General features: G+C 42.6%; 1 protein-coding gene across 1 annotated transcript in view; it reads left to right on the top strand.

Annotated features, from left to right (window-relative positions):
* The window catches only part of gabrg3 (gamma-aminobutyric acid type A receptor subunit gamma3), a 64,343-nt gene that overhangs the window by 20,840 nt on the left and 15,576 nt on the right, over positions 1-27,927 (top strand). The window contains exons 2-4 of the mRNA XM_030373408.1: positions 65-132; positions 23,108-23,328; positions 27,215-27,297. Of these exons, the coding sequence (XP_030229268.1) occupies positions 65-132; positions 23,108-23,328; positions 27,215-27,297 (372 nt within the window). The remainder of the gene's footprint in view (positions 1-64; positions 133-23,107; positions 23,329-27,214; positions 27,298-27,927) is intronic.

The following is a 27,927-nucleotide window of genomic DNA, read 5'->3' as shown; positions in this document are numbered from 1 at the left end:
ACACACACACTTTCGTAAAAATATACGCTCAGATTCTTCAAATCTTTTTGTGTTCTTGTTGCAGTAAAGCCGACCGTCATCGGTGTGGACATCTTTGTGAACAGCATTGGCCCTGTGTCCTCCATCGACATGGTAAGTTGAAGGTAGCCCTACGAAGATGAACTATGCACCAACCACACACACACACACACACACACAAACACACACACTATCTCCTTTCTGGAGATTCTGGCTGATACACGATGAAGAACTGAACTTTAATTTTTTTCATTTGCACTCCTTGTGTTGATGTCCTTTAAGTGTGACTTTAGACGTTCCCCATTGGTTTCAATTTGACGGGTGCAAAGCAGTGCAGTTATCAGACTGGCATGAAAAGATATAACAGGAACACTCCAAGTATTATCACTCCCCCTCAGGGATAATCTGCATAGGGCCACGGGAGGGAGGGTGTGCGTGGGTGTGTGGGTGTGTGGGTGTCTAGTCCCAGCTCACAGGATACCTGGGAGTCCGAGCGGGGCTTAAGCCCACTGTATGACGGAGAGGAGGAGAGGGAGAGGAGAGGGAGAGAGTATGTGAGGAGAGTAAGGAGTAGAAAGAGAGATGGAGACAAAATATAGGAGATACAGAGAAAGGAGGAGAGAGAGGAGGAGGCAGAAAGAGGGAGAAAGAAACAGAGTTAGAGGGAGAAAAACAAGGGAGGGGAAAGAGATCAGAGAGGAGGAGGAGAGCTTAGGGTGGATGTATCCTAAAAGATATCCAGAGGAAATAAAGTAACAGAAACCTGCAAGAGGGAGAGAGAGAAAAAGAAAGTCATTAAACCTTAAGAACACAGATACTAAGGGCCTTATTTTAACGGACTGAAACGCAAGTGGGAAGCGCTAAACGCAAGTAGCTTTGTGGGCGGTTCTATGGCGATGTTGCTATTTTACCGGCAGATAAATGACTCTTGCGCCCGGCGCAAATCTAAAAAGGGTTGGTCTGAAGTAGCCTAATTACCCGTAGGTGTGGTTTGGGCGTAACGTGCAATAAACCAATGAGAGTGCTATCTCCCATCCCCTTTAAGAGCCATGAGCGCATTTGAATCTGAAGAGTTCATATTTTGACAGCGCGCTTGCAGTCTCCGATGATGAGACAGATGCATGACCACATGAATTTCAAACTTCAAATGGCTCAGTTTATGGCCAAATAATATGGCATATTCACACATGGGATAGCTTTTTCTTCCACAACTTCAGAAATACTGAGTCCTCAAATAAATGTCAGCAAAGAAACTTAAAGGTGCCATGACATGCTATTTTATGGATGCTTTAATATAGGTATTAGTGGGCACTAACACAGTATTGAAAGACGTTCCCGAAATTCAGCCGTGGTGCAGAGTTACAGCCACTCCGAGCCATTCGCACATTGAGCTTCCCCCAACTGCGCTGTTTTGGTGTTTGTAGCTAATGCAAATGAGGAGGAGCGAGGCGGGTCAAGGAGGAGGGTGGGGGTGTGGCCCTGAGCAGCTTGCAGCCACGGTACCATGCCCTCTGTTTACAGTGGATGTATTGCAATGGCGAGGCGCACACAGCCTTTAGCCGTGTTCTGTAAATATTCTAGAAAACACGGGAGTCCTGGAGCTCTATATCTAAATAATATCATATAGCCTACATAGATATCTATATCATATAATATATATTATCACGGCCAAAAGCTGTGTGAGCCAATATGATGAATCTCAAACGACCGCGTTGGGTTCTCCGACGTTCCTGGTTCTTCCACGTCCACATCAATGTGAAGTAGACTGAACTGCGACAAGGAGGAGAAAGGGATTGTTGCCGGGCAGCGCTTAGGCAACTCCGCCTCTTGCAGCGCCAAGGCGGTGGTCCCTCGGCAGCGGGAAGCGGGGCTCAAGCGGGAGACATTCGCGGCCAACAATCCCTTTCTCCTCCATGTCGTGGTTCATGTTCTTGAGGGAGTCAAGCCAAAGTTCCTTTCCCCCAATTCATTCTCAACCATGGCTCAGATAACCCCCACTACGAGTCTCGTTGTAGAAATACCAGAGACGAGAGTCCGACGTGTTATGCGCCATAACACCAAAAGCAGAACGGTTATCCAAATAACAAGGAAGTGTACAACACTTGCGTTACAGTCCTGGAGCTCTATATATAAATAATATCATATAATACATAGATATCTATATCATATAATACATATTATCACGGCCAAAAGCTGTGTGCGCCTCCAGACGATATTATGAATCACAAACAACTTCGTCGGGTTCTGCAACGTCTCTGGTTCTTCCACTTTCACATCAATCTGAAGTAGACTGAACCGCGCACTGCTGCTGCCGGCTGCCCGCTGCCGGGCGGTGGTGCTTCGCGGCGGTGGTGCCTCGCGGCAACCGGCGGCATGTTGCAGTTCATGTACTTCAGGGAGACAAAGCCAAAGTTCCTTTCCCCCAATTCCTTCTCAACCATGGCTGAGATAACCCCCACTACAGTCTTGTTGTGGAAATACAAGAGACGTCAAAGAACCGACAAGAAACACTTGCGTTACAGTGTGTATTCACACACACACACACACACACACACACACACACACATGTGGTGCTCGCACGGTCGTGTCTCATTGGCGGGCCAAGTCTCTGGGCGGGCCAGGCAGAGTAAGGGGAGGGGCTTACTGCAGTGTGACGACATAAGAACCACATTCCAAATCAGCGCGCTTGAGCCTCCGTTTTTTTCAAAGGCAAGCAGAACACCTAGTTCTCGTTATACACCGAACGCAAGTTTTAGCCACTTGGGGACCATAGGCAGGCTAGGGGAACTCATATTTATGTTAAAAAACCTCATAAAGTGAGATTTTCATGCCATGGCACCTTTAACACACATAAGATATGCGTAACTGTGGTTCTATTTAATGATCTACGCGATACATTAACAAACATCGTTTCTTACCAGTATTGTATGAATTATCGTTATCGACTTGTGTTCCTAATATGCATGTGTCCCCCCATTAATATACATTGCCATGGACTGTATTATGCGTTACGTGTTTAGTTTGCGTGTGTTTAAACAGATGGACGCACACACGCGCGCCCGGCCCGCATTCATTAATTTTTTTTACACATACACACAGGCGCGCCCGCATTCATTCATTCATTTAAACACTCACTCAACATTTCATGTTTTCTCACGATCAAATACTCATCAATCCTAAAAGTTTTGGGCTTTTACACGTCTGTGTCAAGAAAAGATGTGTTTGCTGTACGGTGTTTGCAGATGCATTGAATAAAAGTACAACTTATTACCGATGTATAAGCTGTTCTCTCCCAAATAAATTACCAAGAATGTGTGGCTAGGTAGATGAGAGAAGCAAAGTGCATGCGCGAGGTGCACAAGCAACATTATGCATGCGCCCTTAAAATAGCATTTGAACAATGCGCCACTGACTTTAAACCTGGTTTGTGGCTGGATTGTTTTCTGAAACTGCAAAATAGCACCAGGGAAAGTTTGCGCCAGAACACGCCTCCTCCTTCTGCCGAACCACCCCTTGGGGCCCAAGATCATTCCTTAATTTACCGACCCGATGCGGTGAAGGGAAAAGGACACGTTCGTCAGTGTAGAAAGTCAATTACTGCAAGATAGGGCCCTATGAGTGGAGTTCATTTTTAATGTTCAAGTATATCAGTGTGTCTGGTTTTAGAAAAATACTGCAGTGACTATTATTTCAGTCAGAGAGCTACTGTAGTGTCTCGTTCATAGAGTGTTGCGTTGACTAAACTCCCATTCAGAGAAATATTCTGGTGACTAAACTCTCAGGGAGATACTGCGATGAGTATAAACCCTCATTCAGAGAGCTACTGTAATGAGTTTACACTCTCATTCAGAGAGATAATGTGGTTATTATATGCATTCAAAGAAAGAAGTTGTGACGATCATTTAGAGATGTGGGGACTTTACTCATTCAGAGAGATATTGTGGGGACTATACTCTCATTCAGAGAGAGCTGTAGTAACTGCTCTCATTCAGAGAGAGCTGTAGTGACTGTTCTCATTCAGAGAGAGAGAGCTGTAGTGACTGTTCTCATTCAGAGAGAGAGAGAGCTGTAGTGACTGTTCTCATTCAGAGAGAGCTCTAGTGACTGTTCTCATTCAGAGAGCTGTAGTGACTGTTCTCATTCAGAGAGAGCGCTGTAGTGACTGTTCTCATTCAGAGAGAGAGAGCTGTAGTGACTGTTCTCATTCAGAGAGAGAGATCTGTAGTGACTTTTCTCATTCAGAGAGAGATCTGTAGTGACTATTCTAATTCAGAGAGAGATCTGTAGTGACTGTTCTCATTCAGAGAGAGAGAGCTGTAGTGACTGTTCTCATTCAGAGAGAGAGATCTGTAGTGACTGTTCTCATTCAGAGAGAGATCTGTAGTGACTATTCTAATTCAGAGAGAGATCTGTAGTGACTGTTCTCATTCAGAGAGCTGTAGTGATTTCTATCTTTCAGAGAGAGAGCTGTACTGACTGTTCTCATTCAGAGAGAGAGAGAGCTGTAGTGACTGTTCTCATTCAGAGAGCTGTAGTGACTGTTCTCATTCAGAGAAAGAGCTGTAGTGACTGTTCTCATTCAGAGAGCTGTAGGGACTGTTCTCATTCAGAGAGCTGTAGTGACTGTTCTCATTCAGAGATAATGAGAACAGTCACTTCAGACTGTTCTTATTCAGACGGATAATGTGGTAAACATCATGCCATTCAAAGATATGTGGTGACTATACTCTCATTAAGAAAAATCTGGTGACTAAACTCATACAGAGAGAGAGATCTAGTGACTATACTCTCATTCAGAAAGATACTGGGGTGACGATAATGTCATTCAGAGAGAGATAGCCTGTAGAGACTAGATCGGCTCAAGGTGTAGTCCGGAGACAATGAGAACGAGACATAGACATTATAATCAATGAGGAAACGAGAGAGCATGATTCAGGAAGGTCATGAAAACAGTGCGTCTACGATTTAGGGAAGAACAGATAAACTGTACTTTATTAATCCCAGACAGGGTGTCACCGCCGAAATTACGAAAAGACCAGAATTTATGTTATTGTTTATAATGTCAAGTAACGTGTTGAGTAGTAGTGAAGTTTGGTTTCCTCTAAAACTCTTCTTATCTCAGTTTATACATGGCCTCCGCAAACGTCCATACTGATATTGATTGGAGGCTGTGGCCTCCACTTGTAAATCGCTTTGTGAAAGTGTCAAGCATCAAACTGTATTTGACTCCGTGTACATAATTGTACGTAATTATGAGCCGACAGCAGTGAAGTCATGATGGGGCTCGCGAATCTCTCTGATAACAAGGAAAAATAACTTGACTTTAGCTAACACTAAAACACTGTAAATAACATTTAACAACATTATCATCACTTACAATCTGCCCAAAAGGATCAAACCAAACAAACAGCAGCCATAAACCCCTGCTGGGACACAAAGCAATGAATAAAATTACATTTAAATAAATTAAGAGACAAAAGAGAAGTGGGAAGACAAAGGGCCAAGTGGCATCGTTGGCCCGGGGCCCAGGTGGCGATGGAGAGCAGGGCACCGCCTGCCGGTGAGTCTGGTGATGAAACACCTGACACAGACACACACACATGCACAGACACACAAACACACACACACACACACACACACACAAAAGCCCATCTCTACATGGACTCCATCCAATGCAGTCAACCATATCGTCTGTTTGGCGTTGCGCTCTACAGATAGAGAGACACTCCCCTGCTTATCTCTTCCTTTGTCTTGATGTCGCTGACTGGCTGCCATGGTCCAAGGGGCCAGGGGGGGGCCATGTTGGCTCCGCAACATCGTCACGATGGACAAAGTACATTTCAAAACGCTAATTATTTTTGTACATGCAATTAGAGTGTGAATGCAATTAGAAGGTAAATTAGCACGTGAATAGGTGGTAATTATGCTACACGCATGTGATTAAGTGGCACCGTGCCGCAATTAACGTACCCGTATATATATGTTTTGGGAGGACGTGGCTCGCTGTAGTCCAAACACAGCCCAAGGATTCTAGCTGCCTTACATTAAATTGGACCAGGCAGCATTTGAATGACCGAGGTCCATAGTCTTCCTGCAGGGTTAGGGTAAGAGTCCTTAAGCTAGATGAGTCCTTATCCCTACCTTCTCCCTAATGAGTGTATGAATATATCTGAATGAATGCAAGCCCCTTTAAAGCATCCCTTAAAAAATACTAATCGTAAAATGAGTAATCTGTACATGTACATCCATGCAAGTTGTGACTTAATGTTCTTGAGGTAGCATACGTAGAATATTCAGAAAGGTTAACATACAATTTAACGTTTGGTTATAACTTTGTGTCGCCGCCATCTTGAAATATATTTTTAGAAGTTGATGATGGATCAAAAGTCGTCCTTCCCGTTAATTGACTATTTCTCCTCCACAATCCATCCCGAGCCTCAGCATCAGACTCTCCAGAGACCACACGGAGGGGGACGTCACGGCGATGAAAGAGAGAGACGGCTCCCCCTCGACGCTCCATTCCTATTACTCTGTATTGATCTCCAATTGGCTTCCATGGGCAACCCTTTGTAATCAAGGAATTTAGCTAAGCCATGGTGAGGTGCATTCACTCACTCTCTCTCTCTAGAAAGAGAGTGAGGGAGAAAGTGAGGGAGAGAAAAAGACCAGTCAGAAAGAGAGACAAAGACAGACAGAGACAGAGAATAAGAGGGACGGAAAGAGACTATGTTGAATTGACAGAAATATGTGCGATCGAGATATTATGCTCCCCAAGAAATGACATTCATAGCAATTAATTTCCTTCTGAATGAAGGTCTGGCAATAAACCCGCTGATAGTCTGCCTCCACACTAATGGCGGGGCCTACACGATGTGGCATGCAGCTTCTGGGACAACTTTCATTAGTTTTATCACTGGTGGTGCACCAGTGCTCGACTACCGGACGGTAACGCGGGCCGGAATTAACACATGCTTCCATCCCCATGGACATCAGACGCTTTGGAGTCCTCTCTATGAATAATCTCACATGTTTTATAAGGGACTAATAAAACCCTTATCATGTTCATTAATATTAATGATAATAATAAAAAATGATAATAAATTACGCCCCGCAAGATCATAATCTCTGGTTGCCAGCACCTAATAATAATATTGTTCTGTTTATATATATTATATATGTAATAGGGCTGTACCGTATGGACTAAAATGTATATCACGGTATGATTTGAGGAATAGACGGTAACGGTATTATATCACGGTATGTTCATTTTATCTTCTGATTTCGATATAAATGCCTCTGAAGGGGTAAAATACTGGAAAGGCAGCAAAACTTAAAAAGAAAAATTAAAATCTTTTCTCAAGTCACTTCCATCTCTGAAAAACACTAATGTTTAATAGTATGGTTTTGTTTCTCCACTTGCTTGCGGACCTTGCCGTATAGTTTTGGCATCTCAAATTTGGCTGAAGTGTGTGCGGGCATGTAACGCGTACCTGGTATCGAGTGTTTTGACCATCTCTTTAAAGCCCTTTCTATCGACATTTTGAAAGGGAACCATGTCCTTAGACAGGTAAACAGTGACAACGTTTGTCATCTCGTTCCACCACTGGCATTTTGTTGTAAGGACTGGCTTTCAAAATGCCTGCGGAAGCAATGTCTGATTGCAGAGACGGCTTCACGCTACCAGCGTCTGTCTCGTACGTTGTGGAATGAGAGCTCGTGAAGGGACTATTGCGCAAGCACGCAGGAGCGCTTGCTGCGCACCTGCGTATTTGCGCAATCGCATACTGCCTGAGAAGGCAGTATCGCTGTCAATCTGTCCCTGGGAAAAGTAACGTGGTGCTGAATTGAAAAAGGAACTATGTTTCGTTACCATATTTTCAGTAGTTGCTCGTAACTTTACTTTTACATGAAAAAGTAGTTAGGGAACTGTATTAACGCATTACTTACTTTGTTACGCGTTACACACAACATTGTCTACTGGTCACACCGGTCCCGAGGTAACGTCAAAATCCATACCGTAGCGCAAATTCACACCGGTATACCTTCAGCACCGTTTATACCGTACACCCCTAATATGTAATATATATTTATTATACTGTTTTCTGCTCCGATGCTTTGTGTGTGAATGAAAAAAAAGAAGACCTTGGTTCGTATTTGTATCGCAGGTCAATTGTGTCACAGGTTCTCAAAAAAAACCTGCCAACAACAAACGAAACCAAGCCGTGGCAGCAGCGCGAGGTGTACAGATGAATCTCTACGACCTAATGAAGTAGTCAGCATGCCTTCCACATAATGGCACTCTGGGTAATAGCGTTATCAAAACATCTCACTGAGATGCTAATATGCAGCAGGGAAAAAAAAGACATCGCTTAATCACCATGTAAGGAAGCCTCGCTGCATCATTTCCCCCTCTACAAAAACAACAGCCCTGTGGGGATGAATCGGACAGCCGTCTTCATCCATTTGGGCTGAACACTCTTGCAGGAGGGTTGATGGAATGGCAGGCGATATATAGACGTCTGTCAACTTACTTTTATTCTATTGTTTGGATTGCAGACAAGACCGTAGTAGAGTGGAGAAAAATCTTGGATGATTGTCGCCTGCCAGACGACAAGTTGATGTACTGCCAACAACAAACAATATAAATACCAAAAATTCCAAAAGCGTTTAAATAGAGGCTAGTAGGTCAAGTTATTTGGAAGACCTAGCAATAATAAGTAGGTAAACAAGTATTGATGGCGTTCTACAGATCTGAAACTTTCTACATTGAACACAGTTTTTATTTTGTAGTAGAGTGAGTCCATGGAAGTGCGGTTAATGGCGTGTGAAATAGCCGAAATAGATATCGATGGTGGCGTGTAGCGAGAGGAGATGAATGTCAGAGTCTATGCAGCATGATTAAAGAACAAGCCATCCATTGAGTTTCCTGCCGAAACATGTCGGATACCACACCGACATGTCATGCCGATTGGGCGGGAGTTCTGCATGTAATCAGGGTTAGTTTGGTCTCAACGCCAACAAGGGATATCAGAATTAAACGGTCGACAGGTGGTTTCCTCGACAGGAAGATGGTAATCAACAGAGAAGGGTGAGTGGCGTGCTTTGATACTGACCTGGCTGGACTTCAATAGTGGATTGCTAACAGAAGGCTCGACTCCCCGCTCTGCCTTACAAATGACGTTACTAACTAACCAGACAACGCACCCTGTGGAGCACATATAATGGCAAGTGGTCGGGGGCGCTGATGGCGACGCGGTGAGGCAATTTTCGACGGAACGCTGGTATAAGACGTTTAAATGCAAAGTCTGAGCGTTTGATTGTAACTATCGCCCGAAGGTCTCCATGACAACAGAGGTCAGGGGGTACCCTATCACAGAAACACATTATCTTGATGAAAAGGGTTTAATTACGACACTGGGTTTTGTATTCTCTGGGCTGCGGCGGCTGTGTATTTATCGATTTGGGTCTCTTTCTCTCCCGAGAACTCTTTGAAATTCAGCTTCCATTGACTCCCAGCTCAGGTGAATTCCCCAGGGTGGGAATGCTTCATGCTGGACGGGAGAGGGAGAGGAGAAAGCCGCGTGGCGTAAAAAACCCTGAAAAGCTTTTGTAAGGGTAGCACAGAGACCCGCCACTAGTCAGGGGCATGGGAATACAAATGGCTTTGCTTTCAGGCCATTTCCACAGCAGCTATGTTACAGATAAGTGTGTGACAGACCAATTTCTTACGTAGAAATTGAAAGGAGGAGGAAAGTACAAACATGCGTGTGCACATGGCGTGATTATAGCGTGACAGTGGCTGATAGCAAAAGTGCCGACCAATCGAAGGAACTCAGTGGCCACTTAGAAGGCAAGGGACAGTACTGATGAACAAGGAGGGCGGAGGGTTCACCTTTGAAAACTTGGAATCTGATATTCTGTATATCAACTACCGCATAGAACGTCAGTCTTTGATACATTCATCTAGACAGAACGTGTCTATCCTAGTTGAAGTCAAGGAGCATGTAGCTTAATATTCTTTGGGGATTTCAATTTCTTAAATAAATACACAAAGTGATCACAAAGATCTTAAAACTCTTGTTTTCAATTGGCCTCATCAGTGTACCTTATTAACATAATTTAGTGTAAAATAAATGCATTCAAATTAATCTGCTGATTAATAACTTGTTCTTTTTTTAAAGTATCGATCTTTGGGTATTTAGAAAAGCATAATCTAAATCGAATGTGTTTATTATCACCGGATGGATAGCTGTGTCTGATAAAGGAAGAGCTTCTTTAAAGTGTAAGTGAACCCCCTGTTTCAGCCTGAAATTGACCACTTAGAGATAACAGAAAATGCTTTTTGAGCGGATAGTTCTCGGTAAGAGCGGGGCTCTTTATCCCATGGTTACATCTCAACTTTGTGATACTTTTTTAGAACCGTTGTTTTGTAAGAGTGTTATATAATGAGTGATGTTGTTTGTGAACTGCATAACACACCTAGGCAATATACTTCCAAAAGGTCACAGAAGCTTAACCCTCTCTAGAAATAAGCCGCTGCCTAAACAGAGCTCCACACAACCACAAACTGATCCACACACACTGTGGCGTTATACTACAAGTGTCCTAGAGGCTTATCCCTCTCTTTGACATGGCAATCAACATCAACCGCTGCACAGGCGGAGCTTCACACGTCCACACACACACAACGGGTCAGTATCCCTGGATCTGGACAATAAAGTGCTCCAGAAAAAAGGCTCTTCGACGTCAAGAACGCCAAGAAGAATGTTGCGTTCGGGGGAAAGTGGAATGTTGGTTGGGACTTGCAAAAACTGGCAAAAACTGAGACTGGCAAAACACTGGCAAAGAGACCCACACAGAGAACAAACATAGGAATTTACTCACAATTTTCTTAAAATTAAAGTTTTTTTTAGCAAGAGGGGGAAAATCGTGTGGATTACTATGTTGATGATCATCAAAAACATTAACCACGTTTAAACCCCGAAAACTGAATTGGGTTCACTCTGACAGATCACTTGGGGAGATGGGTTTCCTCCACTCTAATGAAACCATCCTGTGCTCCAGCACTCTGTTTAATGTGGCCGCGCTCGCTCGGGTTCCACGGCGTCATCGGGGCCGACAGAGGGAGGCTTCGCTGGAGCTGGCCGTGCTCGCTGGCATTTTGACAACACCGCAGCCGCCGTCAGCAGAAAAGCTAGGGGATCCGTCAGCATAATACCAGGCCTTGGTGAAAACGGCTCATCGGGTTGTCATCAGCGTCGCATCAGCTTGCCGTTATGTTCCTATTGCTAGTCTGTACACTGTCCGGTTGTCTAGTTTTGAAACTAGGTTGCACAGCAGTACAAACTTTTTTTTGTAGCTACACCCATTTTAAATTGCATGCTACAATTGTTCTCCGCCTCACTCGGAAGTGACTTTGGACAAAAGGCGTCTTCTAATTGAAAATGAAAGGAAAATCGACCTCCACAAGGCACGTGTATATTTGTTTGTTTGGACAAAGACAATCTGAGACGCCGCGACACAGGCAGTGGAGCAGCGTCCGTTAGTCACGAAGGACGATATTTTACCCAGCCTCGACGTGCGTCTGCTTCAGTGGAGCCGAGGAGTCGGGGTGGTCGTGGTGGGCACCGGAGAACGGAGGGCGGGGGGTCTCCTCCATCTCTCCAGAGGCGGTGGTTCCTGCTAGGTGCTCCACCATTAGTGGCCGTGTCCGCACTCTGACACACTGTGCTCATCTCGTCTCTCAGCACCGCAGTCCTTGCCTGCACATGACAGCCCCCTCTGATGAGGTTCAGAAATAACATGACGACCGCGTGTGGGACTTAGTATTCACCACCAGGCCGAGGGCTGGGAGCGAGCCATTGGAAAGCGGGTGTGCATAGCAAACATTTTGTCTCCTTGCAGGGCGCTTTAATGGAAGAGAATTAAATGAATCAATCATTCACGATTCACTCGGTTACCACACTGCTCAGCGATAGCAGAATGTTGGTTTCTTGTGTGTGAGAGAGATATGTGGTTCAGGTCCTTCTTGCTCAAAACATGAATGAACAGCAGACTTCCAAGTTTTTTGTGGTCAGATAGCCATCACGCTTTTTTATCCTCCAGAGCAAATCAATAAAAGTAAATGTGTTTTTTAGGATGATAAGACTAGGAAAGGCGGAAGAAGACAACAAATCTTTCTGTGACATTTATTGGCACCTAAAATCATGTGTAGGTGTTTGGAGGAATCCATGCATACAACAGGATGTCAAAACCATAGACAACCTGACACAAACATCTCGGCTTAATAATACACTAGCCACCGTATATTTTATACCCCAGTCAATTTCCATATTCAAGCATTTGTGTCACTTTAGGGCTTCGTACTTTTCATATCAGATGTAAATGCATACTATGTGAAATCTTTTCTTGATTTCACATAGTCGTCGCCTGACTGCATATTGGTGTTTATAAAATATTTTTACTTTATTTCTATTGCCTACTTTTTCTCATCTCTTTTTTGTCATCTTCGAGCAGAGCAATTGCAACAGTAACAATTTAATAAAGTAGCACTATGAATCTGAACCATCCCCAGATGAAGGGCTGAGGCAAACAGATGAGAAGCAGAACAGCGTCAGCTCTCTCTCTCTCCGTTTGGCGTTACAAATAGTTCCCAGTTTGGCACCAGGGAGTTTCCCTCACAAATCAAAAGGGAAGGGCGGCCCTGATCACCGCCCTCAGCAGCGTATTGTTAAAGAGAATTATTACCCAGCCTTATTTATTTATTTCCATTCTGACAGGCAATTAGTTTATCTTGGAAAAATAAATAAACACAAAATGACACATGATGAAAAAAGGTATTTCTCCGACCGTTGTCCGTGCGTCTGAGCACCAATTAAAGTCAGACCGCGGTGACAAACGGACGGTGTGCATCTTGGTGTGTCTTACACCACAGGAGCCTGTCCTCCCGGGGGAGGGCAGATAGGGGTCCATTATTTCCCATTTAGCCCACCCTTTCATCCGAAGAGACTGGCAGTCACTTCAGATACATGTCCTGGGGTTTACCTTGCTCAGGGATGTCTACCGGTAGGCTGTAGACATTGGGAATGGAACCCGCGGTGACATCGATGACAGTAATTACAGACAAGGATCTCATACAACTGTGGAAATTCTGATCTGAAAACCATTTACCACACACACACACAAACACACACACAAACGCACACGCGCACACACACACACAAATATTTTGGAGAAAGCTGGAAACTGAATTCAATCCGTGGTTTGACATTAACAATTGTATTTACATTACAACAAATGTCTGGGAAATACAAGCATCTTAATCAAGGAATTCTTTTGATAATTAGTTATGTTGCTCAGCACCATTTTATAACATTTAATTCTATATTTTTAATTTCCTCCTGACCCCTGCTGATCTGTTGTCCCACCTAGCAGCGGTGCTGCTAATCACTGGATTTAAACCACGTCTTTGATTGTGAGGTTGACATTCAGATCCACTGATGAAATTCGAAGTGCCACTCTTGGCACAAAATGGTAATTAGCACTGTTTAATGTTGGGAAAGACCGTGTTGTTCTGGAATCAGAGGATCTGTCCAAGGAGAGACACACAACTCCTATGAGACATAAACCTTTTAAGATATATTTTTTCAAATCAACTTCACGCTCATGTGCCGACCTTGCCATGCTCCCAATTCTATTTTTGAACTATTTTCAGCACTACCTGTGTTTGATCTAGTTTTTGAAGTTGTTTATTTTTCTCTTTCATTGTGTAAATTGGTATGCTACTGGAGAAGTATTAATTCCTTAGGGTATCTATCCATCTGTTTTATTTGAAATTAGGCATTCTTCAATTTGGCTGTATTCACAGTTCTGAGTAGAGATGTTTGTTCTACGTCTGTTCTGAGAGAACTGGAAACCGCTTAGTCAAGATAATCAGTGTTTTATGAATCCTGCCAATATGGACCCATTTAATGAATCACATATAAACCATACATCAATGCAGTGTATCATACACACAGCGTGAATTTAGTGTCCTGCATATGCAAAAAGTATGCTGGACAGTTTGGACCCGGTGGGAGGGATAGATCGCTATAATTATTTATTCTGTTTACTGCCTTCATCAGAACCTCAGTTACTCTGCAGTCCCTTGGCAGTGGCCCACTTAGTCCCTGGCAGACCTACTAAAGTTATGCGCTAGTCTACACTACAGTACAAAACAACACACAACCAAACACTAGTCAACACTTCAGTACCAATAACATTTCAAAATACTCGTTGAAACAAGTACTGCACAATACATTACTAAACGCTACATTACCAAGCATTACACAACTAGACATGTTAGTCAACACTAAAGTACCAAACATTACACAACTAAACACAAGTCAACACTACAGTACCAAACATTACACAACTAAACACTAGTCAACACTACAGTACCAAACATTAGACAACTAACACTAGTCAACACTAAAGTACCCAACATCACACGACTAAACACTAAAGTCCTAAACAATTTAGGTAACACTACTAAACACTAATGAACACTACAGTACAACACATTACACACATTACACTCATAATCACAACAATATACATATAGAAACAACAGCATTAATAACCACTAGCAAACACATCCTTAAATGCTACAAAACAATATTACACTGCAATTTATACAAGACTTCATTAATCCTGTCAGGGAATAGCAGGTGTTTATTAAATTAAACTACAATATCATATCCTTCACCACAGCATTATTAAATACTACAACACACAACTTAACATAACACTACATGACATTACAATAAACTAACATTATTAGGCACTATAAATGACTGCTGGAGTGTGAGGTGATTAAGAAAACATTTTGAATCCAAATGAGCTCAGACAGAGAGAGAGAAGCTTGTAGCGTGTGCGTGCGTTTGTGAGTGATGCTGTATCAAACTTGTACGCCCACCGATACCTAATAATAATTAAACTTCTCAATAACACTTCAGTGACAGAAATAAAGATGACTTCTAGCAACGTCTGTTCAGGGGAGTGAGACTTTATGCCAACACAACCTGGTCTTCCCAGAGAGCACCATTTAAAAAGCACACATGGTTATTGTCTCAGTTGGTGCGCTTTGGGTTAAGGGGGGATTCTGAATGCCGTCATATGCAACACTACACAGTAGTGGAGTTTATGACAACTGTGTAAGAGTTAGGGCTGGGTAAAAATGCACTGCAATTAATTTGTTCTCGATTCAGAATTTTTTTCATCGATTATTTCCATTAAAAAAAAGAACAGTATGCCTAAATTTACATGCACTTTTATATTTGTCCATGTTATGATTATTACTTTTATGCTGCAAGCTTAGCTCTGGAACAATACTATACAATGTTGTATTCCAATACTATACAATGATGTATTCTCTCGTTGCTAATTAAAGCACAATGAAATGGTTAACTCATTTTGAAATGGTTCATTCTAAATAATAAGTAGGTATTTTACTTTTTTTGTAATCTGCACGTATTATTGAATCGATATCGAAGCAATTGGATCAATATCAAATCGAATCAATATCGAATCGAATCAAGACCTAAAGAATCGGAATTGAACTCAATTGTGTGGAACCTGCAATACTCGAGAATACTAGAGTTCACGGATTTTAAAAATAATTCCCCCCCGTTTATTAACCATGATACACTTTAGTCAAAATTAAATCACCTAACCACCTTTGTGTTTTTCTAACCCTTTAAGGAGCACGTAGGTGTAAAAATTTAGTTAAGTTTGGGCGTCGACGCAATGCAATGACCACCCAGTCGCTTCAACGCAGTCGTGAACCTGTTTCGGTTCTGCGTCGGGTTTTGTTTCTGCGTCGCTCCTTGCATCCACCGCAAAGGACGTAATGGGTCCGTAAACCCCCTTGCGTTGCGTCGACGTCCAACCATAACTAAGTCTTTAAGGGGCAACCTGATTAAGGATGCCTACAAGTTAGACTGAATAGGTTATTTCAGTTCCAGTTCTAACATTAAGCTCTTGGCACGGGTATAACCCCCAGACTGCTTGTGTCGAGGTTTTGCAGATGAGTTGCTGGTTTCAGCTGTGTTTATCTCCATCGTGAATGATCGCCAGTTGGCAGCCGTGCGTCACCCAGGTGGGCGCACACTGGTGGCGGAAGAGGTTTCTCACACACACACACACACACACACGCACACACACACACACTTTGAGGGAACGGAAAAGTGCTATATCAACGTCATGAATTAGAGAAAACAGTGTTGATATAATTCAACCAGCTGCTTGCTACGACCACAAAGGGAAGGGCCAGCTGGAGCGTGCACGGTGCAGGGGGGCGTGCACGGTGCAGGGGGGCGTGCACGGTGCAGGGTTGTCCCTGGCGGGTGTGGATGGTGAGACTGCTCCGTTACTCTCCCCCTCCACTGCTGGTCTTGGCACAATCTCTCACACACACACACACACACAGGACAAACACCCCCACACACACACTGTCCTGGAGTCACCTGGGATGTCACATGGACTACTGCAGCAGCACCCACACATGCTGGATGCTTTCTCAGTTAAATTACCTAATCTCTCTGACCTCATCTCTACGACCTCATATCTACGACCTCATCTCTCTGACCTCATCAATATGACCTCCACCCATTGTCTCACCCCCCCCCTTCCATCTTTTTAAACATTATTTAAAAGGCAAACTTTTCTGGTTTGTTGTGGATGAAAGGTACTTGAGACAGCAGAGGTTGAAAAACACTGCATTTAACTATAGTTAAGGGGTCTACGTCACAGGACACTAATGTATATCTAATGTATTTACAATATTGCACTCATTAACCCCACGGTTGTTGCCCCCTAGAAACAATCTTTCTTCTTTGAATTTCATTGCCTTCTTCCTATTTGCCAACCTGTTATTATTCAAACGGTTCCGAGAAGTCTAGAGAACAGGAGACAGAGAGAAAGAGCTTAGTGCGTGTGTCTGGGTTAGAGAGGGGTATATACTGTATATATATATATATATATATATATAGTGTGCGTGTCTGTGTGTCTGTCTGTGTGAAATGGTTTTCAGATCAGAATATCTATAGTTGAGTATAAGATCCTTGTCTGTAATTGCTGTAATAGACGTCACCGTCATAGATTGTGTAGTGTCCAGGGGGTTCAGTCTCCCAGCCCAAAGGTAGTGGGTTCCATTTCCGATGTCCACAGCCTTTCTGTAGCCATCCCTTAATAATAATTAAACTTAGAATTACTTTTCAGTGTCAGAAATATAGATTGCGTCCAGCAATATCTGTGTGGGTGAGTGAGACTGTACATCACACAGCCCTGTCTTCCCAGAGTAGCGACACATCTCAGAGTACGTGACATATTTGCAGCAACTGAAGTCATTGGAATATGGAAATCGATTCAGGGACTGCGTTCCCCTCTGTCGGTTTCTACGTGTAAAACAAGATGAGGATAATTAGGAATGTCCTCCTTGAACTTTTAAAACAGAAGTGAAACCACACATACACACACACATACATAAAGACACACAGACACAGACACATACACATACTCTTAAAAATCCTTTCTTCATTCATCATGGTTTGATGAATACTTTGCCCTCTCGGAAACGATAAAGAAGAGTTGAAATGAAGCGCACGTAAGGGACAGGCAGGTCAACTGAGCATGTCTGGCTTTTTCTACGGCAGCTCACAGGGGACAAAAAGATGATGCTATTACGGGTTGTTGAAAATTCCATCTCTCCGAGAAGGTATGTCCCCCAAGATGTACCCTAATCTCCTACGAAGGGACAACTGTGGTGAAACAAGGCAACCGCATATTACCTCTCTGACTGGCTTACAGCATTCTGTGTTATAATACTCTGTGTCCGGCACTGTCACTCTCAATACAAACTATGATGAATGGCTTCATCTGGCCACCAATCAGCAGATGTTTGAAGGTCGTTTCCCCCACTCACACACCAGTTGATATTAAACAATGTGTGAAAGGTCGTGGCATCGTTTTGTTGTAACTCAATTCATATTAAAACATGCGGTACAAGTGTAACTAGTACATACTATTTTAAATGTACCATTTTAAATAATGTAACGGAAAGGTGAAATCTCATCACACAAGGTAATTTTTGACAGGGAGTAACTCTTAAAACAATAAAACATTAAATAGTCAGCCATCTAAAATTCAGCAAAGTGGGTTGTAATACAGTACTATAATACTTTTTTAAAGTGTATATTTCTCTATCCTCATGACCTTGTACTATAGAATTATATTATCTTAAAATATCTGTTGCTCTATCCTCATTAAAAAACTATTGTTTTATATTCTCCTGTACTACAGCATTATATTGTTTCAAAGTATCTGTAGCTCTATCCTCATCTACTACAGTATTATTATATAGTTTTAAAGTATCTCTCCCTCTATCCTCATTGCCAGTTGCAATATCCTCATCAACTACTGTTTTATACCGTTGTTTTAAAGTATTGCTTTATCCTCAAAGCCAGCATAATAACATTTTTATAAACTATCTAGTTAGTCCATCCTCATCAACGGCAGTATTTTCATCCACTCAAGACAAGTGGATTGACATATACTGCAAAGTTAATATGCCCTGCTTAATGAGCAGTATTGTACTCTGTTATTATCTGGGCCCACAGTCTCGTGGTGAATTATGCGGTACATTTGGCGGTGTCGCGGCGAGGGGATTGATGCTGGGCCAACGGGTGGGTGGGAGACGGCGTACAAGGGACTGACGCCAGCACGGGGGTCTTTTGGGGGCAGACGGCTCGCCAGTGTCTGGGGGGAGATGGAGGCGAGGGGAGGGGTGGATGACACACTCTCAGCCATTCCTCCATAGAGGAAGATAAGGCTCCATTCCACAGATTAGTATTCATGTTAATGTGGAGGGTTAGCTTTACAGTCAGTGCTTACTGTTGAGTCATTTAGGCAGGAGACCATTTCCACAATGCGTCCTGCCATGTATTTTATAGATACATGTCAATGAAGAGCAGGTCGTTTTTATTATTAATTTCTTTGTTCAAGGACGGGTGCTGGTAGAATATGGATAATTGAAGGAATCAAACCCAGAACTTTTGGTCTAGGAGTCAGACACGGTAAACAGACTGCCCTGGAACGCTACCTGAGTCAAACTGCCGTTGCAGAATGAGCCTTCACCAGGGTTCGGTGCTCAGATGCACTCCACTCCAACAATGTAGATTATTCTGTGGAACGCGACAGTTTGTAAAATATTCATTGAAGTGTGTGTGTGTGTCTGTGTCGGTCTGTCTGTGTGTCTGTGTTTGTGTGAGATTGATTCAGATTCACGTTTGAATTACTTTGGAACTGTCCCAGCTTATGTTTGTGATTTTTTTGGTCTCATATTTCATTACGGAGAAAAAACCCTCCGGCATTAAAGTATCTCTCGTTGCCTCTCAAACTAAAACAGATGGGCTTTTGAGTTCCTGTCATGGTCGTTTGGTGTTGTGTTTTGCGTAAGCTTTGCGTGATGCTGATAACTACTATTTAAAATTTAATTTGAGATAAGCCTTTTGCTTTTCATTGTTCTATATTGGGTCGATTTGTCTTCCAACTAGGAGCTGTAATAGCCAAATGACGACAATAAGACACTATCTGTATAGCACACCACATTCATTGAAGTGAGATATTATTGTCATCATAAACTTCAGAGGTTAACTGATCTCCTAAATGAAATAAGCGCAATAGTTGTTGTGTTGTTGACATCTGTTTTATTGTGGTTTTATTACCATGTTGACTCGTTCCCTCAGCAGGACTACATCAGATACTGTGGAACTTATCGCAAGACTACTGCTAATAATGCTACTGCTATTGGGGTCATTCCTATGTTCCCAGGATGTATAGGGAACGTGATGGGAACAGGATCGTGGGTCCTGTGTTCCAAGGGTTAATTTAATTATCTTTATTTATTGCAATTTGTTTTTGTCTCCAAGTTTATTTGTTCTGCATTTATCTATAGTTGATTTGATCACCTTTTATAATTTTTTCTATGACTGAAATCTCAGTGATGAAATGTACAAATCAATGCAGTGATGTCTTTATAATTGATCAGTGGTGTTGTTTGGGACAAAAAAAATAAATGATAAAAAAATAAGTCTGCCTGACCGCCACCACCACAGAATGCATCCATTCTCAGACATTCAGAGACGAAGCACCTTCTTGCTTATTCAATGCACTGTATTCTGTCTGTTGCGACTTTCCTCACAATGGAGTATATGTTCCGACCTTCTCTATATGAGCTGTAAATGTTCTCGCCGCTGTCTGGCTTCTAAACGCCTGCTCGCTTACTTATGTTGGAGTGGAGTCTAATTGGCCCGGCTATTGAAATCACTGCTCAGTGTGCCAGCATTGCAGAGCTGGGGGGGGGGGGGGGGGTCAAAGGTCATTTGACCACGGGTGGAGAGAACAACAGCTTAATTACCAATTCATAAACGGGATCGGCCTGCGGACCCGACCGCTATCTACACCATCGGCCAAGTGTCTCATGAGGCAGGAGGAACGAGAGGAGGATATTTAGGAATAGAAAATAAGTCTGAGACCACAGCGATGGAGACTTTCAGGAACATAGATAAAGGGAAATTAATAATGAAGATAGGGATAGACAGCTGGCCTCTCCAGTGCTGAGTATTCCCTGAACAACGAGCCGGAGAGCCCTTTCAGTGGCCACAGGTTAGAAAAGTATTATATAAATGCTTATCGCCTATGGGGATTGACACGATGGACGTTCTACCAGACAAATGCACTGAACAGCGCCTAGAGCCGATACAGGGTCTCCAATTAGCCTAACCTGTGTGTCTCTCAGCTAGGAAAAGACCAGAGGGAACACAGTCCTAAACAGATCAGTGTTTGGTGTGGTGGTTCCTGCCCTGTGAAAACATTACCAAGGCCATTACATTGTCAAAGATCTCAACCTGCACACTGAATTATGACATTTTTAATTGTTCTACCATGAATAGTTGGTATTAACAAAGAATTTTCGAGACACCGGTTAAATGAAGTGGTAAAAAGTAGTAGAGCTGCATCTCAAAGCCATTACTTAATTTTGATTCACAATGCAAACAAAATACACTGACTGTTCCCATATCAACAGGCTAATCATGTATTTGCATATGGAATGTGGTAGGAGATTAACTCTGATCTTTAAATATTAATAATATAATGAATAAAAAGAATTGTTTTTGTAACGGCTTCGAAACAGTGTTTTAAAAAGGAGCTTGCACACTGCCGCCACAAACACCAACACCAACGTCGGTAACACATGTGGGCGTTGCAGAATTTTTGGGGAAGTGTGCAAACACAGAAACATGCGCCATTAAAGAAACTTACTAAGAATCCTCAACACTGATTGACACATTTAAATAAATATTTTATTTTAAGGTCAAGGGAAGGAAACTTTAACAATAGGTTTGTGCGAAACTCTAAAAAGGGAAAACCAGAAAAGACAAGAACGTGTGTTTTCAACACTGAACCAAACCACCAGCATTTGGTGGAGCATTAGTTCTGACAGTGGACCCCTCTACAGGGGTGAATGGAGGTAGTCAACCCCTGCTATTATCCCCGGATACAGCACGGAACAGTCATCCATGTAATCCAAGCGTCACAGGCTGTGTGTTGACCTCTGATCTCTATGAGTGGGCCTCCCTCCGGAAGGAAGATTTCAGCAAAAGCCATTATGGGGAGTTCTTCAGCAATGTAGTGCAGTGCATCACTGCACCAATGATTTGTATGAGCCTGTATCCTTGTGATACTTTTTGAAGGTCAGTTGTATGTTTAATAAAAAAAAAATGCTACTAATCGAGCATATAAAATAGCCTAGTAGCAGAATAGTTGGTCAGCCTTAGCCCAGAGAAGGTTTGGAACCACAGCCCCAGCCTTTATCGCAAAATTACAATTTAGTCCCAAAAGGCTTTCAATACCACAGATCATTCCAAGGTTACCCACATCATTTGAATGATGTTCATATCCATGAAAAAGATAGTTGCTCTAGCGCGGCTAATGTCCAGGGAGGTAATCCTTGTCCACATTTCTAGAGGACTTTGGAGCTCTCAGGCTAGACAACAGAAAGGTCTTTACACTGAACTCTACGACTAGTTTGTGACATCGGCTTCATCCATGACATTTAGAAAGTAAACCGCTCAATACAGAATGGCTCCTGCTTCTGGTGACTTTTTCGTCTGCTCAATTATCAATAATATGATCAACCTATTATTATTTTAAAGATATAAAGGAGATGATAAAAAAAACAAGGGGATTTTGTCCTGTACATAATAAAAGGCTAATAATAGTACAAGGCTATTGATAAATGTCTGAAGGTTGTTTACTAGAGAAACATACAAATAAGGTTGGAATAGCCTGTCATCAATCAAGCCAATACGTCTCAGTTGATTGGCACCCAAAAACGGATGGGGAAGATTTAGCTCAGAAACTAGCCTTCCAAGGATGCCAATATTCGGGCTTATTGTATAAAGCAATGTCAAATTCTTACCTTACAAGCCTAGAAACACTAGCTGTTTGACTAATGGTAGCCCCCTGAGTGGTGAGATATAAACCGGAGGTCTACAATGGACTGGACCTTTGAGTGCCCACCAGGTTGTTTCACATTCACTTTAGTTTCTTTCTGGAATATCGGGTCTGGGATTGAACAAACACATTCCAAAAAATGAAAGTGTGGTCAATTAATATAAGAGCATTTGTACCTCCTGACAGCACTCAATAAATCAACTGCTCCGAGAAAATAAATAAATGAATAACTCCAGTATCGGTAATTGTAGAAGGCCTTTAATAACACCGTTCAATCATGCCGGTATTAGCCTGAATGAAGTGATTGGCTATGCAAACTGTCTAACAACCTACCTGCCCATCTACCTACCCGTTAGGCCTCTGCCCCTGCAGAGGCCTTACGGGTAGGTAGACGGGGGATTTTTACGGGTAGGTAGCAGGGATGGGATTTTTGGTTTGATACTTTCAATATCTAGCTTACTCTGGCTGGTCCAAATGAGCTTCCCTAGCTTTAAGTGGTGCATTTCATGTATCACATCTGGGACCTTTCTTCCAGGAGTACCAGATAGACATCATCTTCGCCCAGACGTGGACAGACAGCAGGCTGAGCTACAACAGCACTATGAAGATCCTGACGCTGAACAGCAACATGGTTGGCCTCATCTGGCTGCCAGACACCATTTTCAGGAACTCGAAGAACGCCGAAGCACACTGGATCACCATGCCCAACCAGCTGCTCCGGATATGGAACGATGGCAAGATCCTCTACACCCTGAGGTAGGACCCTCGAGACTTCCTTTATAGTCGCTGTGGTGTTGTGTGCTCATTAATTGCCTTGTTGTGTGAAATATCCCTGAAAGCGAGGGCCGTCATTTCTTCCTGTATGGTTCCTCACACAACCTCCCATTAAAAGGTGACATATTAGCCGTTAAAAGCCGTTTTGAAAATGTGCCTCTTCTGACATGTCCACCTAGATGTGTGATGGATAGATCAGTCTACCAGCCTACCCAGTGGACTATAGCAAACGTTGCTTATCTATCAGTCATACATCTAGGTGGACAGGCCCACTTGTGTGGTCAGAAGAGTCCGATTTTCAAAACGTCTTGTAACGGCTTATCATGCTCACACCTGGTGGTATAATATATCACCTTTAAGTTTGATAGTCTGTAATTATTTTCGTTATTTTGGTATTTTTTGAGCCAATCAACATAAACTAATAACTAAAATAAAAAATAAATAAATACACATTCAATCTTGGCATTAATATCAATTTGCCATATCTGAATATTTAAGGCCAGTTCTAGAATTCCAGTGCCGGAACCACAACTGTTTGAACTTATTTGACGGTCTGTTGTTGGTGAACCACCAGATCCTTCTTGCCACTCTTGCCGAACTTGGCATCGCTGAATCTGCTCTCTCCTGGTTCACATCCTACCTGACGAACCGCACCTATCAAGTGACATGGAATGGCTCCTTGTCCAAACCTTGCACGCTTGAAACTGGTGTCCCTCAAGGCTCTGTACTGGGGCCTCTTCTGTTCTCCCTCTATACCAGGTCTCTGGGCTCGGTAATTGCATCACACGGCTTCTCCTATCACTGCTATGCTGACGACACTCAGCTATTTCTCTCTTTCCCCTCATCTGATAAAACCCTGATAATAATAAAAATAATGAAGATTTTCACCTTACAACATCCGCAGAATCCGGCCCTTCCTCACAAGGGAAGCAGCTCAGCTTCTAGTCCATTCACTGGTCATCTCCCGTCTCGACTACTGCAACTCACTCATGGCTGGACTTCCTGCCTCTGCGATTAAACCTTTGCAGCGCATCCAGATGCGGCAGCGCGCCCCGTGTTCAACCTACCGAAGTTCTCCCATGTGACCCCCCTCTTCCGGGACCTCCACTGGTTCCCTGTAGTAGCTCGCATCAAATTTAAGACGATGGTACTGGCATACAAGGCAGTCGATGGAACTGCCCCTGCCTACCTCCAAGCATTGCTAAAGCCACACACCCCAGCTCGATCCCTCCGCTCAACTACTTCAGCTGGACGTCTGGAACCGCCATCGCTAAGAGCTAGCAAAGGCCGTTCAGCAAAGTCACAACTTTTCTCGGTTTTGGGACCTCAGTGGTGGAACAAGCTCCCTGCCACTCACAGGACCCCAGAGTCGCTCACTATCTTCCGAAAAAGACTCAAGACTCACCTGTTCAGAGTCCACCTCGACTCTGCATAGCCACCCTCCTTCTTCTGGCCACCATTGTGCACTGTATTGTATTGTATTGTATTATAGTACTTAACTGTGTAGCAACTGCAGTAGCTGCTATCATGGCTGTAACACGGGGAATTGATTAGCCTAGCGATTGTGGTACTTGCACTTGGTTCTATGAACATCCTTTCTGTACCGACAGCGATATATTGATGCACTTCTTATGACAAATGTACTTATTGTAAGTCGCTTTGGATAAAAGCGTCTGCTAAATGCCCTAAATGTACATGTAAATGTAAATATCATAATTTATACTTCACACTTTGTGTATATAAAGTATGTGTGTCAAATTCTTCCTTGTCATTGCCTACAACTTTACAATGTTGAGCCTTGAATCTGGTTTGGATCTTTGGTGCGCCTTAGCCCAGAGAAAGATTAGGATCCAATTATGTAGCTTCACCAGGCTATCAGTACCAAGGTTTACATGCCCAGTTTAGCAACATCTTTTGAAGATGATGCTAGTGCATATAATGTTTGTCTAGGCATCAGTGAAAGGTGAGTTTTCTCCCAGGTGGCTGCGACCGTACCCGTACTTGAGACAGACTTAAAAGGCCACCATAGTTCAAGAGCATCAATCATGTCCGCCTCTTGGTGAACCTGTTTCGACCTCCGTTAAGGTTCCTAATTGAGTCGCTTGGGATCATTTCACTTAGAATCACATGAGCAACTCTCCGCATAAGTCAGCACTGATCCAATCCAACACGCACAACACATAAGCATGCACTGAGAAATCTGCAAATTGTTCTCATCTAAAAATAAATCTGTTTGTGTTATAAGTAAGGTGATCCACTAGTGCAAGAGATTTCAATTTTGGTTCATAATAACAGATATCGATTTACTCGGGAAAGACTGAGGGTGGGGAGACTTTAGAAATATTTCTAAATATATCCGTGTTCTGCTCCATACTCTACAAACCAGAATGATTATACTGCAGCCTTCCCTCCATGTTTGATTTGAACATGGATGGGCCACACCGTGGAAAGTTAATGAGAAATTACGATGAGGAGGATTCTTTTGGTGATTCACTGGGATGATTTCCCTTCGTCTCTCATCGGTATTCTGTAGGCTCACATCACCATTCTTCCGTTATTCAACTCGGGTTATTCAAAAGGTCAACGGAGCAATTACCACCCCATAAATAATCAAGTCTTCACCGGAGAGTTCCAGCTGAGAAATCTCCTAATTTGTTTTAACTTAATTTATCTGAAGTGTGATTGTCTACCCATGTGGGCTTAATGAAACAAACAATTAGTAATATTGATTATGATAAACTGAATTATGCCTTGAAAATTAGGCATTAGTTGGTTGAGTTCAAGTTTTATTAATACTACTTAAAGCCACATTGATGTTATTAATGTGGTTGTTATAATTTCTCTATTTTATTTGCTTTCTGTATGTTTATATAATATGAGACCATATTTTTAATTATAAAGTGTACTGGGACCATGCTGAATGGTGATAATGCTTAAATATATTGATTGGTTGATGGACAGAAGGCCATAGTGACCCAGATCCATTACTCCAGTTTCTTTCAATTCTAGGATTGAGAAGTCTCCCATTTTCTGGCCAAACACAGCATCAGTATCATAGTGAACTCATCTGTTTTCTGCTAACACAGGAAAATAGCTTAGTCTATGAAAGAGCCAGAGGATCACACAGCAGATTAAGAGCCAAAATAACTAACTTTTTACCCAGAAATCTTCAAAAAACATTCTTTCACTATCACAGCAAAAGTCTTTCAAAAATCGACCGATTAAAACCCCAATATCTTTTGCATGCTTGACCGGACATGCAATTCACCTCCTTCCATCCCGATTTATTTCCAAACAACATGCATAACACCTTATATTTCAAGTTTGGCTTGGTGCCTCCGGTATTTCTGGGTTATTGTCGTAAGCAGGGTGTCCGCGCATCCTTAAAAGGTCTTAAATTCCTGATTCTAAATTTTCTTAAATTCGTTACAAATGTCATATGCTGGTCTTAAATACTGTAACGCAAGGTCTTAAATTTGTCGGGACAGGAATGCTTTTTTTTTCTTTTTTTTTCTCGTGGGACTTTTCAGGAAGGACATGTAGAGAGGCTTCTTTCTTACTAGCTGCATATATAAACGATTATCTGCGTGATTGCTAGATAGTCAGCGACAATGGGTAGGTGCAAATTCAAGGACAGTTGGCTGGAAGACGTCAGTTTATTCCGAAGTTGCCTCGCGTCTGTTGCCAACCCCCACCTTCGCGTGTTTTTTGTCTTAAATTTCGTTCAAGGTGGTATTGAAAAAGGTCTTAAAAAGTCTTAAATTCGACTTGCTGAAACCTGCAGATACCCTGGTGTCACACACACATACACACACGCACACGCACACACACACACACAGTCACACTGTTGTGTCTTGTTACGCTGCAGGCTGACCATCAACGCAGAGTGTCAGCTGCAGCTGCACAACTTCCCAATGGACCACCACTCGTGCCCCCTCATCTTCTCCAGCTGTGAGTACACACACCCTAGACAACACCTGGCTTCTTCAGCGGTTGCAATGGTGTTTCTTTGTCGTCATGGCATTCCCTGTTATTACACGCTTAGTCTGTTAAGCTTCCGTCATGTCATTCATTTAGTTGTTTTATTTTTGTACCATGTCAAACTAGTAAAACTGGCAGATCGGCAGATGTTCAGTATCTTTCTAAAGTGGGGGGCTTAGAAAGATACTTCTTGCTGTGACCCAGATCGTGGTTTCCCTGGAGACGGTATAATATTTTGTGCATTTAAGGTTTTTGCTAAATATTTTTTTTGCGTAAAATGTATATTATTGCCATCCACTTATGACCCACAGTTTAAGGACCGCTGTTCTGAAATAACTTCAGGATATTTATGTAGGTTACAGTCATGCTGAGACTTATTTCCAAACATTAATCAACCAGTTGAATGACATGTTCATGCGTAATATACCAGCTGTGGCTATCTGTGTTTAATCTGTCTCCTAAGAGAAACATTACAAAGAATTATAGGAAGCAATATCCCTGACTTCTTTACAACATTATTGCTTATGAGAAAGATATGATGATTTATCGCTAAATTTGTTTTGAAATTAATGGAGAACACACTGGCAGTTCTAAAAAATA

This window comes from Gadus morhua, chromosome 12 (genome assembly GCF_902167405.1).
Source record: "Gadus morhua chromosome 12, gadMor3.0, whole genome shotgun sequence".
Classification (NCBI taxonomy): domain Eukaryota; kingdom Metazoa; phylum Chordata; class Actinopteri; order Gadiformes; family Gadidae; genus Gadus; species Gadus morhua.
The sequence above is the reverse complement of the archived record's forward strand: the minus strand, read 5'-3'. Positions and strand labels throughout refer to the sequence as shown.